This window comes from Homalodisca vitripennis, chromosome 8, assembly GCF_021130785.1.
Source record: "Homalodisca vitripennis isolate AUS2020 chromosome 8, UT_GWSS_2.1, whole genome shotgun sequence".
NCBI classification, from domain to species: Eukaryota; Metazoa; Arthropoda; class Insecta; order Hemiptera; family Cicadellidae; genus Homalodisca; species Homalodisca vitripennis.
The window spans coordinates 65,259,804-65,280,788 of NC_060214.1; the positions used below are offsets into that span (position 1 = coordinate 65,259,804).

General features: G+C 35.0%; 2 protein-coding genes across 5 annotated transcripts in view; one reads left to right on the forward strand and one right to left on the reverse strand.

The window, feature by feature from the left end:
• Positions 1-8,044, forward strand: part of LOC124368204 — a 42,014-nt gene extending 33,970 nt beyond the window's left edge. Inside the window, exons 2-3 of the mRNA XM_046825479.1 lie at positions 5,207-5,836; positions 6,064-8,044. Of these exons, the coding sequence (XP_046681435.1) occupies positions 5,207-5,836; positions 6,064-8,044 (2,611 nt within the window). The remainder of the gene's footprint in view (positions 1-5,206; positions 5,837-6,063) is intronic.
• A 2,868-nt stretch (positions 8,045-10,912) lies between these two features.
• LOC124367650 (putative inorganic phosphate cotransporter) overlaps positions 10,913-20,985 on the reverse strand; it is a 41,479-nt gene continuing 31,406 nt past the window's right edge. For all 4 annotated transcript variants that reach the window (XM_046824640.1, XM_046824641.1, XM_046824643.1 and 1 more), the window contains 5 exons: positions 20,553-20,776; positions 17,246-17,395; positions 14,891-15,023; positions 12,783-13,024; positions 10,913-11,152 (listed from right to left, as the gene is read on the reverse strand). In XM_046824640.1, the coding sequence (XP_046680596.1) occupies positions 10,955-11,152; positions 12,783-13,024; positions 14,891-15,023; positions 17,246-17,395; positions 20,553-20,776 (947 nt within the window). In that variant the 3' untranslated portion in view covers positions 10,913-10,954. The remainder of the gene's footprint in view (positions 11,153-12,782; positions 13,025-14,890; positions 15,024-17,245; positions 17,396-20,552; positions 20,777-20,985) is intronic.

A 20,985-nucleotide genomic window follows, 5' to 3' on the forward strand; every position in this document is an offset into this window, starting at 1 on the left:
CAGATCTCTTTAATCCAAGTACTCAAATTACTCATGGACATATTTCCAAATTTCATTAACAGTGCATGGATTAATAACAACAATATTAATATTAGTTTGAAACTGAAAAATGTCAATATATAATTAACAATTAAATAGATGCAAATACAAAACAATGTATTATACATGTTTACCGCTAAAAAATAATCAACCAACCATCGAGGAAAATTAATAAAGCAATAAGATAATCTCAACAACAAATTCTAATAAGGCTATGGGTTTATTTGAATACTTCAATACTATAAGAACATCAACGAGAAAACATAAAAAACTCTAGCTAACTTTATTTTACAAATACTATTATAATGTATTACGAAACAACTGTTTTAAAAATCATACAATAAAAACAGGCTTTTATAGCAATTCCAGAATTTACCAAATTATTGAAGTAATTGACACAAATATAGCCCAGTCATCAAATACAAATTAATATTCAAAGAATACAAACAATCTCTTAATTTTAACAACCAAACTCTCATTACATTAAATTTTTTGAACATTTGTTACAAACTAATCACAATTACTATGAATGAAAAAGAAAAAAAACTATTAGTTTTGAAAAAAATGTAAAATGTCATAATTACACTTCAAAGAACAACATATCAGTTAAAATTATGTGGGAATCCTTAATGCAGGTCAAACACCTATCACGTTAATACATAATCAAAATTCCAATCCAAAAATATAATCACACAACTATTAATATTGCTAACAGCTTACTTATTTAATATGCTCAAAGATTGTTAAAGCATGAATTATATTTTTGCTGATACAGTTTTGTTGTGAGGTTAACCGTAACCATAGAAGAATAAACCGTCAACATTGGTTTCAGTTCATAAACATGTCAAAAATTATTTATATTTTTGCTTTCTACGGGGACAAAATTAAACATTATTAAATCGTCCTTGTATGGTATGAGTGTGAATTATTGAACGATGATTTCATGAAAGCCTACTGGCTATTGTTTACAAATCTACAGATATGTTTATTACAATAACGTTAAAATACCTGGAGGTTTCTCATTGTCCCGTTGCTTCAGGACAGTCGTAGACGTCGCCTGTGAGTTGTCCATTACACCACTGACTACTGACAGCTACAACAGCGACGTAGCACTGTGGTCAGTCACCGGATCAGCTGATCGCTACATTGCTGGAGGGGATTGTCTGGAAGGGGGAGGGGGCTACAGCCGCTATCCGTGTTTACTGGTTTACGTTACGATTCTTTGACGTTTGAAAAGCACATGTGCCAACAATGGAACGTAATTGCTAAGATTTACCACAGTTTACGTCCAAGATAACTACGTTATTTATGTTTCTTATCCACAACAAGAGCCTGTATGGATTTTCCCCAATCCAACTTTACAGTGGTGTAAACCATTTCAAATCTAGAGCTAATACTGCAAATTAACCCTCCAACTGGCAGTCATTTTTTTCCTGTAGTGGCGGCATGTTTTCGAGCCTCGTGCAAGGGTTTTTTAAAAAATTTATTAAAAATATAAATTAAAAGTAATATATATAGAAGTATATATTTTTGTGTTCAGAATTAAACATATAATAATATTAGTATTTAAATTTGGCCTTAAAAAAATGTTTACTAAAATTTTTTTTCCATGAAATTCAAAATTTACATTTTTTTTTTTTTTTATTTGGGGGGGACCATACCTAGCAAACCAAGTTATAGTAAGAAAACTATAAAAGTGAGAGTACCATTGTGTGTCAAATTTATTCTAGTTTCAGAAACACATAAGCATTATACAAATTTATGAAACTATAATAACACTATATAACAAAAAGCAGCGATGCGCATAAATTGTGAAAATAGGGTGTATATGTAAGAGTTTGCTAATAAAAGTTTTACTAATACAGTTTTACTTCTATACATGTTATATTGCATATTTTATTACTCAGAATGAAGTAAACTATACAGCAGTAGTAGTAAAATAAATTCCATAACTTTTTTTTTGAAGAGTCGAAAAAAGTTTCATTTTGTCATTACTCAAAAATTTTGCGAAAAATTTTCGAGAAATTTATTTATTCTAAAATATATTTATTTGCACTACTGCAATATTTAACAATTCACCACACACTAAACACAACACTAAAACACAAATAAACCTACTAAAACTTACTAATAAACACGACTCGTCACATCAACAACTCAGACGGCATCGACAACATGGCGGTCACATCTTTTACGTTCCAAACTACAAACTTGGTACGTTGCAACTACAATATAAAGAGGAATAAAACTATAGTATTCCTTAGGCTTTTTTTCCCAGAATCCAATGGTGCATGAATCGAATCGATACGTTGCCGGAATATACTGTTATGAGTGATTATGCAAGGGAATGTTTGTTTATCAAAATTTTGACGAACAACAATCCGCTAAGGGTTATGTTTATCAAAATTTTGATAAACAACAGTTGGAGGGTTAATGCTCTTGACTTTATGAGAGAATAGACCTCGTGTACAAGAACGTAGCCAGGAAAAACTGCTGGGGTGGGTCCAGACAACTGATATTTTTCCGTAGTGGACAGAGAGTAAGGCCCCATTTTGTTCCTTAAAAGGTTCTTGACCCTTCCTTGTTGAGAACGATCTTTCAGCAGTACACGTCGGTAATGCTGAATTATTTCAAGAATAATAATCGTTTAGTAAAAAAGTAATTGAAAAAATTGAAAATTCGGGGGGCCCGGACCCCTTGGACCGCAATCGCTGGCTACGTCCTTGTTCATGTATATATGAGAGTTGTGTGGCAGATATTGAGTGCGATAATAGCAGTTCAGTGCGGAGATTTGTAGATAGCGCTATCACATTAAATATTTTGAATAGTGTTGTAATCGATTTGAATCTTCTAGCATTGACCTCATTTGTGATCAATTAAATTTAAATGCTGGTTATTATTTGTTATTGTCCGATTTTTATCAACATGTTAATACTTTGCAGTTTTATGCTATATTTATGTTCAAAGTCCAGTCATTCGCTAAATATCGTGTACAGAATGTTCAGGCGGCAGCTAGATTTAGTATTGGATGATTTAGACTAGGCTTTAGCCTTTTCGAAATGCTACAAAACAAAGCTAATGCAAATGAACATAGCCAACGGCTAAACGAATGGGCAGACTTTGACGAGATGATTTCACTAAACATACATGAGTAGGGAAATCTCTTAATGTTTTAGTAAGAGAAACACAATTAAAATTAGTATACGACCATAAGACCATACACTTTTTGTAGTATTTCCTATTTTGCCAAGTCTCAGAATTGAGATAGATAACAAATTTAAATTTACAATGACACCCCTCATTCTGTCGGCCATGTCCTATTTTGGAGAAATCAAACCCTAAATCCAAACGCCATATACAAAAATATTTATATTGTAAATTCACAAAAGCATCTAATTAAAAATCTTAGTTTCATGTTGTTTTTACAAATATATGGTAGTCACTATCAGTTAAGTTCCAAATGTGAACATAAACACATCGGGTGAAAAGCGAACATAAGGAACCAAAATTTGGTGAGAGAACGAACAAAATGCAAACTGATTCAATACATTTATATTCTCAGCTTTGCAATTTGATCTCAATTATAGGTGCCCGTAATGGTATATCTGATAAATTTTAAAATATCCATGCTCTGAATTAATAATGTTCAGTGAAAATGTCGGCCGTCATGTCCAAACATATAAAATAATAATAATAATAATATGTAGAACAGGTTTATCCGAGCTATATTACGGAAAATTTCTGAAAATAGTACATTTAATTGGGGAAAGAAAGCCATAACGAACATTTAATTCACATATTATACACAAATGAAATAAACCTATTATATATGTTTGAAATTCTCTATCTGTCCAATTGCTTCAGTTTAAAAGTTGTAATTACTTAAAAAATAAACTTTAATAATATTGTTAAATCAAATAACCACTTTTTATACAGAGATGGCTTCAACATCAGTCCCATAAAATTTAAAAATTGCAAACCTTTTTACTCCATCATATAAAACTCTTTCTTTTTGAGTGACTCATTTTTCCACACTATTGTACTGCTCTAACGTGTCATTATTGTCTCATTGAGAAATATAATCTGGAAGGTTCAAAATTCTGTCAAATGTTCGTTAAATTTTGACACTAGATGGACAATTTATTACCTATACAACGTTGGAAAATGTGGAAAAATCAGTATTCCGAACTTTTAAAATATTTTTCATTGTGAAAAACTAATCACCAATATATTCTCTGGACGATTTTGAATTTATTGCTACTGAAGAAGGGCAAGGGACACTCGTCTACTTTGAGAATTCGTCACCATAGAACAACTGTATTCAACAAATCGTTCAATCGTCATAATTGCATACTAAATGTGGAGTTCCAACCCTGCTTCCATAAAACCTAGGCTATGTACAGAGAACCGGACTCGGGTTACTTCGGCTGTTAACATTTACTTCTTGCGGCAAATGGCCCGAGGTCGTAGGGCTCGATTGACAAGAAAAAAAATCAAGATGGCTGATTTAAAAGCTTGTTGATATTTATGCTCCGTGTTTACTGTCATTCTGTGGTTTACTAATCTTTGCCGGTGGTTTTTGTGATCATCACTTTTCGTAAGTTCAGTGTGGATATTTGTTTTAATCACGCCAACCCGAAATTCTTCCTGACGAGCCGTTAACTTCTTCAACCCCACAAACCAACTAACGTGATGCAGCATATTTACAAAACCTCATTACTGTTGTCATCTGTCAATAACACCTGTCTTTGATCATTGCTATACGTCATACATAGAGTAATCTGCGAAACTTTTTTTTTGCCACAGCCTTTTGGATCATCTACCATCCACTCTGTTTCTACAAGCTGTACCATAAGAAACTCTTCTACTCCGATCAATTCATCTGGCTGTTAATTCGAGTTGATTGTTTACTCGGGGTGAACTGAGTAGCCCTGATTTAAACAATATCTACAAATATGGATTCGGAATCGAAGTCAACATGCGTTCCTTGTTGTAAAAAAGTTATAAATACCGATGAAGGACTCCAATGTGATGGCCCCTGTGATCGGTGGTTTCATCGTACTTGCGTTGGGATTTCTAAGACTGAGTATCTGAAAATTGCAAGCGATAATTCAGTTAAATGGTTTTGTACACGCGTGGATTGTGTTACCGCTCCGTCTGTGTCTAGTTTGAATACAATTCTTTCAGCACTTGCTCAAAAGATCGACGACCTTTCAGCCAAAGTTGACTGCCTCAACGATTTACCGGAAAATGTTAAACTTATCCAGGATGATGTCAAGGCTATCCATGACAAATTTGAACAACTTGAGCCTCGTATTGAGCGTCTTGAACACACAGTCTCCGATATTGAGAGTAGAGTCGATGCAAGACTGGCTGACGGTAGTGGTTTTGAGGAAACCCTGATGGAGATCAATGATCGTAATAAACGTCTGTGTAATGTAATTCTTTACGGTATTGCTGAAAGCTCCCAATCAAACACTGAATCTAAAAGAAAACACGACAAACAGCAAATTAAACAGCTTTTGTCTGAAGTTTACCAGGAAGCTAACCTCGAATCTATTAAATTCTTTAGAATTGGAGTAAATAAGAAAAATAATTCCAGGCCGATAAAAGTCATTTTCCCTGATGCTGACCAAGCTCGAATTTTCGCCAAACGTTTCTCGGACAAATATGCAAATGGTGATGGTGGAATCAGCATGTCTAGAGATCGCACAGTTAAAGAGCGAAATCATCTTCAGAAACTCAGAGCAGACCTTGAAGCGAGGAGGAATGCTGGCGAGAATGACCTGACTATAAGGTACATTAATGGAGTTCCCTCTATTTCCAAGTTGAAATCAAAAAACGCTTAGACTCCAACGGTCAAAAGAAAATCAGTGTGTTTTTTCAAAACGTCAATGGACTGAGATCTAAACTTGTAACCCTGCGCCAATCTCTTAGCCATTCCGTATATGATGTGATTGTATTGGTGGAGACCAACCTTACAGGGGATATAAGTAATGTTGAACTTGGTTTCTTCAATTACAGGGTGTATAGATGTCATAGGACCTCTCTATCGAGCCAGAAAACCAGTGGTGGTGGGGTGATTGTGGCAATACGGGACCGGTTTGATTCCTGGGAACTCTCTCAGTCTTCTCTTTACATTGAATGTGTCTTTGCAGCCATGAAGCTAAAGAATTCTATTCTTGTCCTTGGTGGTGTATATCTGCCTCCTAATCAGAACTCTACCCAATACATGGAATTTGCATCTATTCTGGAGGAACTGTCAATTACCGTTCAAGACATACACCCATTATTGATTATTGGAGATTTTAACTTGCCGAACGTGGACTGGTCCAGTCTCTTTACCCACCTCAACACATCAGCCCAACATATTTATGATGTTATAAATTTCCTTGATCTTAAGCAGTACAATAATATCTACAATGATCGAGGTGTCCTTCTGGATTTGGTCTTTTCTTCTGTGAACTTGCAAGTCCTGAATGCCTCAGACCCTCTTCTTCCTGTGGAATGTCACCATCCTGCGCTGGAAATGGACCTGGATATTAATACTTCAGAAAACCTCTACTATAGTGCATTTGTTCCCAATCTAAGGAAATGTGATCTAGCCCATGTGTTTGACTGGGTTCAGCGTCTGAACTATCCTGTGTTCGATAACAGTGTTCCTGTCGAAGACTTATTTTCAGAATTTTGTTTCCAACTTAGCTGCAATATTAGGAGCGCATGTCCATCTAAATACGTTGGTAAACGAGCCTTTCTTGTTTGGTTCTCCCCTGAACTAAAAGCTGTGATCATCAGGAAGAAGATACTTCATAGGCGCTACAAACAAACTCTTGATAACCGTCTTTATTATCAATTTTGTGGTGTTCGTGCAACATGTAGTAGACTAACGAGGGAATTCTACTCAACATATATTCAGTCCATTGACTCATCTCTGAAAAGTAACGTTCGAGTCTTCTGGAGTTTTGTCAATTCTTCCAAGAGGACTCCATCACTTCCTTCTCGATTGCAGCTCGATCATGAATTTGCTGAAAATCCTCAAGACATCTCTAACATGTTCGCCAAGTTTTTTTCCTCTGTGTACAAGGCTCCATCTTCATCTCCACCTATATATGACCTCAAGGCATGTACCACTCTCTCTTCCTGCTGTGTAACCTGTGCTGAGGTGGAGGGTGTACTGAATTCGCTTGATGTGAACAAGGGAGCTGGCCCTGACGACATCTCTCCATTGATTATGAAATTCTGCAGTAGCGTCTTATCTCCTCACCTTACCATATACTTCAACATGCTCATGGCTGCCGGAATCTTTCCCTCTAATCTCAAATTGGGTTATATAGCACCTATCTTCAAGTCTGGTTCTCCCGCTGACGTCAAGAATTATCGCCCGGTAGTTGTTCAGTCATCAATTGCCAAGATCTTTGAATCCCTGGTTCTGAAGAGGTTGTCATTCCATCTGAAGGGTGTTATCTGTGCTGAACAACATGGCTTTATGAAAGGACGCTCGACTACTACTAATCTACTAGCCTTCCAAGATCACATTCTCACTGCCTTCTCAGAATCTCATCAGGTGGACTCCATATACACAGACTTCTCTAAAGCTTTCGATCGTGTAAGCCATGAACACCTGGTGGCCAAGCTTGAAGCTATTGGACTCAGTGGAAGCCTCTTGATGTGGTTGAAGAGCTATCTTCGGGATTGTTCTCTTCGGGTTCGGGTTGCTGGCTGTTTGTCGAAGCCTTTCTCTGCTATATCAGGTGTGCCTCAGGGATCGCTGTTGGGCCCTGTTCTCTTCTCAATATTTATCAATGACTTAGTCCAGTACACCCAAGGATCAAAAGTTTTACTCTTCGCCGATGATGCTAAATTCTTCAGAACAATAAAAACCCTCAACGATTGCCAGGCTTTACAGAACAGTATTGATCTGTTGATGAAGTGGTGTTATGATAATGACATGTCATTAAATATTTCCAAATGCTCTATGATATCTTTCTCCAGGTCTTTTTCCTAATTCTATTTACTTATCATGATCCTCAATATTTATTATAAATTATTGTTATTTATTTGTTATCGTTGTTAAAATTTGTTACGAATTCTATAGATTCTATTTTGTTACTCTAATACTGTTAATATTTATTACAATTATGTAGATTTTATTTACCTTTACTAGTATAGTTATATTTATTGTAAATCATATAGCTTTATTTATTGTTATTGTTGCATAGTGTTGGCTGTATTGTTCCCTGCATGTTTGGCTTGGTGCTTGAGCTAGGGCTTAAGCACCAATTAGTTTAAAGTCCAATTGCATGTTTGGCTTGTCCCTTCTCATACCTTAAGTTTTTTTTTTAAGTTTTAAATTCCGTTGCATGTTTGGCTTGGCCCTTTGTGTTTATAAGTATTAGTCATCTTGAGAAACTATGTAAAACTGTAACACGTTGTAAATTGGTCTTTTGACCGTTGGAAGTTAAATAAATAAATAAGTAGCCTTGGTTAGTGACAGGTATACAGTATGAATGCGTGAGTCTATTATGAATATGGCTATTCTTCTCTTCTTCTCTGTTTCTTTTATTATTTTTTCACCTTTGTTTATATAACTCTTACTAGCAGTTACCCGGGGCTTCGCACGCAATTTCGTACGTTTTGCACCTGTATGAGTAATTTTGGTTTGAGTAAATTATATTTCCTGTGTTGAGTTTGCCTTGTGGCCATGATCATGAAAATACGTCAAAAAGTAGCCATTATAATTTACTTTGTTCTTAGTATGTTTTGTTCCATACATGATTTTGCCTTGTTCCCCGATCACGAAAATACATATCACAGATCAGTGAAGCCTACTTTTGTCAAAAGTTAATTAAATGGGCTAACTAAATTTAATTCATATTAAAAAATTGGATCGGTTTTTACATAGACCTAATACTTAATATTCAATAAAAGTGTACAGTTAAAAGTACATTAACAACGACAGTACGTTTTTGTTTCTTAATAAACTGAAAAATATTGTTAATATTTTAGAACATTTAGAGCTGGAATTGGTACATTAGTTTTAAAGCACAGTCCAGCCAACTTTCATCTACCATAATTCTTTCTGACTGCTTCAGAGGGAGTCTTCGGAATCAAATTCTAACCGTCTTATATTTTAGAACATTTTGTAAGTTAGATGAGTACTTACCTACTCGCTGAAATCTACAATAGCGGAAACATTTACGGTCATTTGCACTCGCTATAAAATATGTAAATAAATTTTAAAATAAACAATGTTTACACAGAACAGTTGATTGTATTAGACATGCTCATTTAATTAATATTTCACAACTTTATAGACCAAGATGAGATTTTTCGCTACTGTAAAGACCAGTGGGGCGCAGCCCAGAAAAATTTTCGAAAAAGAATAGGCCTTTATTCATCCCAGGAACCGCATGAATGTCCATGTAAAATTGCACTCTCACATTTATAATATTATTAGGATTAGGATTTACATTATGTTATTTTTTATGAGCATTTGAAGTACCTAGTTATTGGTATTTTAATCAAGTAATTAAGTATAGTATTATATTATAATTTATATTTATGATTCTTAGTTTTAGTTTTGGTAATCAGTTTTGTATTATTTCTAAATATTCATGCATCAGATACATTTTATACAACAATTCAATTTTTTTCATTATTTTTAATTTTCTTACGTAAACCTTTATTTACGTATATGCTTTTTGGGAGGAATTGGTTTGATAATTACAAATAGTTGTGTATTTAAACTAACACAGTTAATTTTAAGAATTGTATATAATAAAATAAAGAACTGATTAATTCATTAATAATATAAAACCCGTGCATGCAGAAATTATTTCACGTCTTTCGAGTATTAAATCTTAACATTATTAAAAGTATGTGTATTTAACTAATAAAAAGAGACAGTGCAACAAACAATATTACAAAATCAATGCTCAGCAAAGCATAAGAAATAATAAAACAATACATTACTAAAAATAAAAATGGTAAAGTAAATTAATTTGACCCAAAAGAAAACTGCTTGAAACTCTTAAGGTTACATATGGACTCTCTTTTATTTATTTTATTTACAAATAATTAAAGTTCAATCACAAAATAAAAAATATGAATGTATTTTATATTATTTATATTATTAATTACTTGACATGAATGAAATAATTTTTTTTATAAACCTTTAATAGTTTTTAAAACTACTCACATTATGATTGTTCTTATTATCTATCTAACATTTCATAATGAAAAACACTGGATATTTATAGAAGACAGAACTGATTGTTCTTTTGGAATTTAATGAGATTGGTGAAAGGTGTAGGAGTAGACTTCTCTTCTCCAAAGTCGTGCTGAATTTCAGTTATGAGATTGATCATTTTGAGGAGTTCCACAAAGTTCTATCATCTTTTACTTGGTCATCTCAGAGCGATAAGGCACTAAGTTATGTCACGCCTCGGCTATCACAAAAAGGATCCGCGAGATGACTATTCGAATTTTTCTTGTTGGAAAAAGATGATCACCAGATTTGTGGGTCTTTAGGAGCACATCCCGAAGTGAGGAGTTGGCTGAACCTAGGTATGTCAGCATTGTAGTCTTCAGGGCAGCGCCCTATAATTATTTTCCCTTTATAGGTACTATTTTTCTTTTTTTTGTCGTTTTTCAATATTTCTATTGTATTTCTATTATATTTCAACTTTTTCCGTTTATATTGCTGACAATGAACAACATTGAATAGATAAACAACAGTAAATTAATAAAAAAAAAAAATTAAATTAAATATTAATTATTAAATAATTTTCATTTGATGAATGAGTAATGATTTGCCTAACTAGCCCTATTTCTGATATGTTTATAAAGCGGGGATAATTGAAATAAGTAACACTTTTTCAAAGTAAAAATGCGTTTATTACATTAAATGCAACGATTACGACCGGATAACGTTAACTTTGGCGTCTTTGACATTCGTGTCAGTAATACTTAGGTTCTTAATTTCTACTACATCTGTTGTTGGATTGTTCCAAGGTTGTGTGTCTGTGGAGCCGAACACCACGAAGATCAAACTTCCGGTGAAAAATAACGCCGCAGATATGTGGAAAACAATAATCCATTGCTCTCTATCAGTCTGTGGATACAATTAAAAATAGTTTATATTTTATTTTAACAGCATAGGTATCTGCAGTAAACTTGAAAAATAGCGATAAATATAAAAGACTTACATCAGGAAAAGTATGATAAAAGTAATTGTATAATAATAAATAAACTCAAAAACAATATTGCGCTTACGCGTTTCAGTGTTAAATCGTTGTTAAAACCGTACAAAATGTTTTAAATGTTTCAGCACTGGGCGTCGTCAAAAGTTAAAACCACAAACACGAACACAGAATTACAATATTTTTAAAAACATCTCAAACTCGTTTGGCAGGATTACCGGTATATCTCGGCTATGGTTAGGTACGATTCATACCTGGAGAGTGTCATACAAGACGCCTAGTGCTGATATATTTAAAACAATTTTGTACGGCTTTGACAATGGCGTTTTAACCTCAAAATACTAAGCACAATATTTTTGGGTTCTTGACTAAATGTGTGTAAAACCTATTTAAATACTAATTATACTAATTATTGTAACCCAGGGGCTAAAACATGAATCTTGATTAAAATAATAAACTGATGTACTACTACGTAATTTTAACGAAAATCACGTTATTGAAGCAAAACATACATTTCAATATCCGATCTAATATGAAATAGCATGGCACGTTCAAATACTCGTTCCTTGTTAGAATATTAATTCTAATACTAGAACCTTGAATACTGATTGTAACTGGTATGCAAATTGAGCACGGTCAAAGCAATTAAATAGAAAAAGAACAATTGAGGATCTGCAAAAATATTTATACAGGTTGAGGCAGACCACCCGTTCAAGAGTCGAACTTCATTTTAAAACTGATTATTATTTTTCACTGATTATTTTAGAAAAAAGCTTTAAATTAATTGCGCTTGTTGTATACAGGCTGGTCTGAAATGTCTAAGTTATATGGTTTCACAGTTGTTTTACTGTTACCTCGGTAAAAATCCAAATTTTTATCCAAAGTTGCCAAAGAAATGCTCTTTCTAAAAATATGTTACAGTTGTCACTTTTTAGCACATTTCCAGTTTTTAATCGTTCAAATTTAGGATATTTCAAACTCGTAAAACCTAAAAGATTCAAATAGTAAGGTATGACTTTCGTTAGGTACAGCTCTCTTAGAAGTTATTGTTTTTTTTCTTTTTAATTTAAAGGTCTTTCTCTCGGATGATTGAGTAATAACGCCAAAAATACTAATTTCACGCTAGTTTTAGCTTCAACGTTAAATTTTCGTTATTTTTCCGAATTCTTTGGGGTTAAAATATGGGGGTTTTTGTTAAAATCAAGAATATAGCTTTCTCGTTTCAGCTGCTATACATCGCGTACGGGTGGTCTGCGTACGGACTGTAATACAGTTGGTTAGCAATGCAGCCCTAGATTGCAGGCCCTAGGTTGGGTGATTGAAACCCTCACCCAGTTGATCAATACATTTGCAGTTTGATACAACTGGTGCAATGGTACCGGATCGATAAAATCTCTTATTTTAGCAGTAAACTAATAAATGAAGAGATTGGCTCCACCCACATTGCAATTTATCGATCTGATAGTCACCGACAGAACAGACGTATACGTCCTTAACTGACTATGCACAACACTGAGACAGTTATTATATCAATATTCTGACCTCGTCCGTCACGATGTACCCGGTTACAATGGGAGCAAGGATGGGAGACAGAGTGGACAGGCCATTGACGATCCCCATCAGCAACCCTGCAAAGTTGGGAGCCAGGTCCAGTGAGTTGGCGAAGAACCCAGGATACACACCAGCGTTGAGCGCTCCGGTGATCGTGATCAATATCACAGCTGCGAGCACATTGGTGGAAACGCAAGCGAGTCCCCACAGAGCAGCCGCCTCTCCCCAGTCACCTGGAAGTTATATCATTAGTTCTTTGTTTGAAATGTTTGGTTGGCGATGGAAGGATTGTGAAGGAAAAATCCTACAAACCAATGGCGGGAAGAGTTAGCCCTAACAGGACCTTCTCGAAATCGTGTCCTCTATTCGTCCATCTGGCTGTTCGATATCGCGATAAAAGATCCTAGAGACTTAACACTTAGTATACATCTCTCAGCTCAAGGAAAACCCTATTGATTGTAGAGCCAAAGGGTCCAACGGAGATCTTTGTTCTGTCTGTCTATCCGTACTCTTGTATGTGCGATGACTCTTGATGCAAAGGTCTTAAAGGTCAGAAACTTTTAACATGCATTCCTCTTGATTCAAGGAAGATCTTTATTAATTTTTAGGTCAATAGGTCAAAGCAGCCTTCTTTCTGCTCGTCTCGTTTGTGCAATAACACTCGATAGAGATTTAAATCTTGGCATATCTTCCTACTAATCCAAGGAATAACCATACTGATTTTAAATTCAAAAGGTCAAAATATAGTCCGCACGTCTGTCTGTACGGCTTTGTGATTAAGTGTTAGAGCTTTTAAAATGGGTATATAGTTTCCTCTTGGTTCAAGGACCTCTCTTGATTTAATGATCAAGAAGTCAACTAGAAATCCATTTGTCTGCCTATGCGTAAGTTGTTCTATCCATACGTTTTGTCCAGTCCTTCGAAACTTCGTTATATCGGTTATTAAAAAGTACATTTGCGTCAGGACTTAAATAAATCGTAACATTGTGAGGAAAGATAGTTCACACGGCACGTTCACACTACGTCGAAATGTTAACACAATTCAAACCAAAAATGTTTTGACATTGCTACGGAAAGCCAACAAATATTTATTCACCATTTGTTGAGCATTTACTCAAATATTTCACAGATAACTGAAAGTATGTCTGGATCGCTATTGGACCGTTTTGAATTTTCAAAAAGTTGGTAGTCCGTAATAAAGAAGCCATATTGATCACTGTTTTTTATGTTGTTTATATAACCAAGCACGTCACAGCTCGCCCTTTCAGTCATATGTATAAGCATATGTGTTTTACTGTCAGTTTCGGTTTAACATCTGTTTTTAATAAAAACTTAATTTTAACAATGGGGCAGAGATATTTCAAGAATTTCACTGTCCAACTATTTCTAAACCTTGATGACTCGTCCACAAAAGTCTACGAACTAAGGTTAAAACTATGTATGATTTTATGTTAGGAGGGATGATTTTAACGTGAAACTACCGGTAGGGATGAACCATTTTACTTATCCCCAGGGAGGTCCTCTGGCTGGTTACACTACCTGAACTACACCTACACTGGGTACAGCAAAGACGAGTCATTCAAATCTGGGCAACCAAGTGGATGACCAGAAACGGCATAGTACTAACCGTAAATGTCAAGATATTGGGGTGCAAGGGTAGATCGATAGGCCTAGCCAATTGCGAGAGATGATTGTTGGGGGTCCCTAAGTGTTAAGGGCTGCTGCTAGCCTAGATATAAGGGCGTGCCACTCCCAACATGCTTTGACTTGAGATGCTGGTTCAGAGCTGGCTTCCTATTTTTTTTTCAAGAAGAACATGACTGAGATTAATATCCAAAATCTTTCCTCATGGATTTTGACAAGATATGGCCTCTACCCCAACCTTAACCATCTAGAATATCCTATCACTCCGAAAGCAGCGCAAAGGACTATATACAATTTAAGGTTCTTTTCCTTAAAAGAACAAACAAATTTACTGTGGGATCACAATCAAATTTCAAAGGATCATGCTTAAAATATCTCTCTATTGCTTTATTAATGCCATTAATTTTTAGATTACAATTATTAAACTAACTGTTTAAGTATTAAAACCAACGTACCGATAACGCTCCACATCTTCCTGGAGACACTGAGAGAAAGAAGCCGTCTCTTGATGACGTAGTCTGCGATCCAAGAGAACACGATCATTAATAAGAACTTCATTATGTAGGGAAGAGACGATATTAGTCCATTCTGAAAAATTAGCTATGATCAAACACTTAAAATGAGAAGTCGAAGAAGAATATAATTGGGATTCTAAATACATAGTAAATATTAGAGGCATCAAAGTACATGGCATGCTTTAGTAGAAAAGCCTACACCGAATAAGAATATCAAAGTGTGAAAGATATAACAGTTAAGCTTTTTTAATTGTAATTTTACCATAGGCAATGTCAGTGTAATATAATATAGAGAAAAATCCCTGTTTTTAGAAGCCCTGACTGCAAAACTTCGTATTTCTAGTGATGCAATTATTACAACTTCTTTCTGGGATAAAAATTTATTAAAATAATCCATATTTTAATATAGTAGGGTAACAATTTTTAAAACCAACATTTTCGGAAGCATATTTAGTAATTTGTTCAATAAAGAATATATTATATAAAACTATGTCCCAGAAATACAATACAACAATATTCAGTTAAATGCTTGATTAAATTCAATGACATGTAAAAGTCGGTAAAATGTGTCAGCTCAAAATATTTTTATTGAATACTTACAAATCAATGCTATTTACAGTATGCAATATACAAGTTACATTATTATATTCTCAGGTCAGTTATTGTGTGAAAGTTTTAAAATGATCTCCATTAGAAAACCAGAGTACAATACGTGTCATGTTAACCTTATATAGGTATATTCTAATTTATGTATAAAAATGCAACATTTTAGTCCTGTAAATGTATTAGCACGCATGCCTTTCGCGTTTTATTAACAAAATACAGGTGTTAACCAAGAAAGTTTAAACTACTATTTACAGGCACTTCTCATCTCCAAATTTGATCTGAAATCTAAAAACGTATAGCCAGTGCAGCAGCTCTTTGAGTTACCCTATGTGAGCGTAAAATGAGGATATATTAAAAACATAATTTGTCTACATAGGCTACACATAGACATCTAGCGCTCATAAAACTAACACCAATGGGGTTTGTAATAATGTTAATAACCAAAAGACGTTTTATCTTTAACAGCGTACATGGTGTTACAGTAGGAAAACAATATTTTTAAAGTAACTGCAACAGATTTAACTAAATTATAGACAAGAGTGCAAAGCCTTTATTGAGTATCAAATCAGTATGTTCACTTGAAAACAAAACAAAAATCGGTGTTGTCAATTGGCGATGGTAACAAATTACATTTCGGTTACCGAAATTAATTAATTTAAACGGTAATTTGGTATCAAACGCAGTCAAATACGTCACTATCTACTATTTTTATTAGGATATATAAGTAGATAAACACATACGTACGCATTATAAATAGTAAAGTTAACATTTACAGGCACTCACGTGATCTGAGCTTGAATTTAGTTACTTATTATTTTGAGGGAAGTTTTTCTTTTTTCATCATGAGGCGGCACCGAAGCTCGCACTGATGGCCAGGGACATTTCTGAGCGGTACTTTGACGACCTCAGATCACGTGCCAGATCGTCGAACGTGATCTGAAGTCGGAAGTTGAACGATCTGGCACGTGATCTGAGAACGGGAAAGTGCCGATCGGAAATGTCCCTGGCCATCAGTGCGAGTGCGAGCTTCGGTGGTACCTTCGGCAACTTCTGCTGGATAAAAAAGCCCTCTTATTACTACCTCAATTCAAGCTTAGGTCAGGTGAGGGCTCGTAAAGGTTTACGTTAACTTTGGTAATACTATTAACATATTTATGATAACCTAATCTAACAGGATTTCAGACATCTGCCATCGTTATGGGTCGTAAAAGATAGAGCACAACGTTTCGAGGATTGGAATCTATCATCTTCGTCAGGTTAATATCCCTGTAGTCAGTGGTAATGTGATGTGCGATTGTCATCATCGTACTTGTGATTTGTGCTCGGGACTAGCATCCTGTGCAGTGACAACGCCTGGACTAGACTCCAAGCAGCTCCTTTACTTCTTTCTTTTCGTTATTTTTGTATGTATTAAAACTTCCCTCACCTGACGAAGAGGATAGATTCCAATCCTCGAAACGTTGTGTTATCCTTTTATAACCTATGACGATGGCAAATTTCCTAAATCCTGTTATCCTTTCAAACCTTCCATCGTCAATAACAAACTTTAAACAAAGAATCTAATCTAAACCTACTCATATAGCCTAATAAAAAATAGTAGATAGGAACAGAGTGGCCTCCGCATAATGCCAAAGTATCATTTAAACTTTGCCAAAGGAATTACAATTGCATCGTGAGCTTGGAACTAACTTGTTTGATGTCAAATCCGAAAACATGGCTGAGATAGCTCGGCACCTCTATGAGCAGCATTGAATATCCCCATTCATGACACAAGGACGCTATGAGCAAGGCCCACATAGGACCGGAAGTCAAGATCTGCCTCCAAGGAGTTGGCATTGTCTGTAACCAAATTGTCATTTCAGTTTAACCATCCTTCTGCAATGTCTCATGCACACATCCTGTACGCAGGAGTTTTATTGATAGTTTTAGTTTAACAGATAGTTCTCTCCTTCAAGAACAAAGTAGCGTCTCGACACGCTCGGAACCAAAAACTTAGTTGATAGTCAGAACTCGTCCAGGTAATATCATTCCAGGAAATCTTCGTATACTTATATTCTGATGCAAGCATACGTTTTTCTTACCTCGTAATATCCTTACGTAGCCTACTACTAAACAACGCAAATTATGTACATTCCAGATGATTGGAGCAGGGACGTAGGCAGCTGTGGCTGGGCCCTCGGACAAAATGTTCGCACGGGCTTCCATAACTAATTATAACATTATTTTTTCAGATCAATATAAACCAAACAAATCTTCATATTTTGGATACACCTCATTTACTGTATGTTATAGTCACAGCTGGCTGTTTTATTATTATTTTTTTTATAATACAATTAATGACCCCATAAATGTTCTTGTGAGCTTTATTTACTTATTATAACTACATTACCTTCGGAACTGCTGTATTTCAAAAGGTTTCTTTGTTAATACGAGTATAATAGTGTGTAAATGTAAGGGGTTTTCACGATTTCAACTTGCTCCTGTAAACTGTCGCGTCGTGGCGTTATTAAAAGTATTGTACTAGCCTACTAAATCATCTGAAAAAGTTTTTGTTGTTCGTTCAGGAACCCCCTATATAACACACTGTAATGTAAATAATCAGAAGATAAAACACATTAAAGCCAAAACTAAACAGATCTGAAAAAGTATCGTGTAGTTAATGAATGAAAAAAATCACACCGGTATTCTAAAAAATAAATTTGATAACATAATAACAACAAAATTAAAATAATCTAATTAAAAATAACCACAATTATGATTTGTAATCTATTAGGGAAATTCCCAAATTTGTATACACAGACAGTTAATCTTTTTCACATTTATGGGCATCATGTTTAAATGTAGACAGTTCTAACTTATTAAAATGAGAATACTGAAAAACTGACATGAATTTTAAAATATTCATACTGCATACTTATTTATTGTGTAAAACCACAAAAATCACCATTCAAACTTATTGTGTAACGTAATCCTAATTAGTGAGATACAAATTGAGCTTATAAAATGTACTTACATTTACACTACGTTACCTCAAAAAAACAAAACTGTAATATACCCAGGCTTAGATTTATTAAACTGTTAAATGTAGCTTGCAGCAGTCCATATTGTTCTTGCTTACTATATATGCAATCTTGCTTACTATATACTTTTCTGATGTCAGATCACATTAGACGATCTGGCACGTGATCTGAGATCCGCAAAGTTCCGATCGGAAATGCCCCTGGCCATAAGTGCAGACTTCGAGGGTGACCTCCACCCAAAACTTCTGGTGAAAAAAGAAAATCATCTCTCAAAATAGTGCCCAAATTCAAGCGCAGATCACGTGAGCGTTCGTAATGGATATATTTAACCTTGGTACTACTAGTGACATATTAATGATAACCTAATCTAAACCTTCTTATATCGTGTAATAACAAGTAGTATACATAGGGACAGATTGACGTCCGTATAATACCGAAGTACCATTTCAAGTAAATAAATGTTACAATAAAATAATCAACAGTTCTCATAAATTTTATATGTTACAAATGTAGCGTTACTGTATTGAATGATCCCGATAATTCTTAAAATTTAACGTGGAAGTGGTGTCTTCGAATTGGGTTACAGCGTTGGTGGTGGGATAGGGCCCTGTATGGGCCCCCCATAGTGCCGGGCCCCGGCAAAAGTATCTGAGAAAACCGGGTGACCATGGTACTGGACTTTGGATATATATATATATATATATATATATATATATATATATATTTACATTAATCAAATTTGTATAAATAGCAATAGCCTAATTTAATTTTTCAATAAACATTGAATCACCGCCGGGACTCGAACCCGGATCTCTCACTTGCCGGGTGAATGTGCTACCATTACACCACAGAGCCCTTACTTTTTACGATTCAATTATTTTGTATTTGGCCTTATCTGTTAGATATGCGTTTAAATAACCAAACTAACATACAAAGTTAAGGTAAAAGAGTTCATTGTCTGGTACATAAACATCCTACCACATAATAGTTGTTGTTATGGTAACTGTAAGTTTTGTGTGTTGAAAATTGTGTTATATAGTTGTGTTGAATTATCTGTTGTCTTATTTAGAAAGTTTACTGACTGCATAATTTTTATATGTTTTTGTTGAATTTTGTTAAATCATTTTGTACTCTTTAAATGTAGATAACTTAGAACTCCTGTAAAAACTACTGCTAGGATTGAATTCGTTATATAACTGCCTGATACCCTGTTATAGATTATTTAGTTTTAATATATTTTGTAGTTAGCAATCGATTATCCGTATAACAACATTTGTTGTGGACCTGAATTTTACATTTTTTTTAAGTGAGCAGTCTGTAAAGAAAAGTATAATTAACATCAATTGTGTACATTACCAACTGCCCTCCCGCACGCTCTGTTAGGTGCATTGGGAGGATTATACCTGTAAAATGATTGTATTGTGTTTTCTGAATAAAGAGTTTTTGAACCAGAACTTGAACTTAATATATGATCGAAATCCAAATACCTGTCAAACGACTTGTATTTACGTTAATCTGATTTGTATAAATGGCAATTAATAGCTTAATTTAATTTTTCCATAAACATTGAATCACAGAAAGTAATTGCTCCGCCGGGAAGTGAGAGATCCGGGTTCGAGCACCGGCGGAGCAATTACTTTTAGTGATTCAATGTTTATTGAAAAATTACACACACACACACACACACACACACACACACACACACACACACACACGCACACGCACACGCACGCACACACACACACACACACACACACACACACACACACACACACACACACACACACACACACACACTTTGAAATAACGGTGATTGGGAGAACAATCCACATCCAAAGGTTTTTTGTACGAGAGTGATGTTTTTGTTGTTTTGCTTCTTTCATTAAACAATACATTCACTATCAATCCCACAAATTTTTGCGTTAAACCCTCACAAGGAACACTGAACCTCACCCCGTAGATACTCATATACATACATTGCTCTCCGAAGAGGTTTCTACCAGGGAAGAGTTGATATACTCCCGCTCTCTGTCGTTGATGGAAGGGTGGGAGTCCGGAGAGTCGGCGCCTACAAACAGCCAGACCACAGACCACAATACACCGCACAGTCCGGTACAGTAGAAGATACTGGGCCAGCCCCACGGACTGGCGGCCAGGTACCCGGCTATGGGAAGGATGAGTACTGTCCCGAACTGGGTACCTTGAAAAACATACTAAAGTAAGTAGACAATCATAATCTTAATTCAACATTGTACTGTACTGTGTACTTAGTTAAGTATCTAATATGTTTCTACTAGCTGTCATCCACGGCTTCACACGCAATTTTTAAAATCGTAATCCCTACACTACTTAGCAAATGCACTATGATGTAATATGATGGAGCCCTATGAACATTTTCAAACGTGAGTA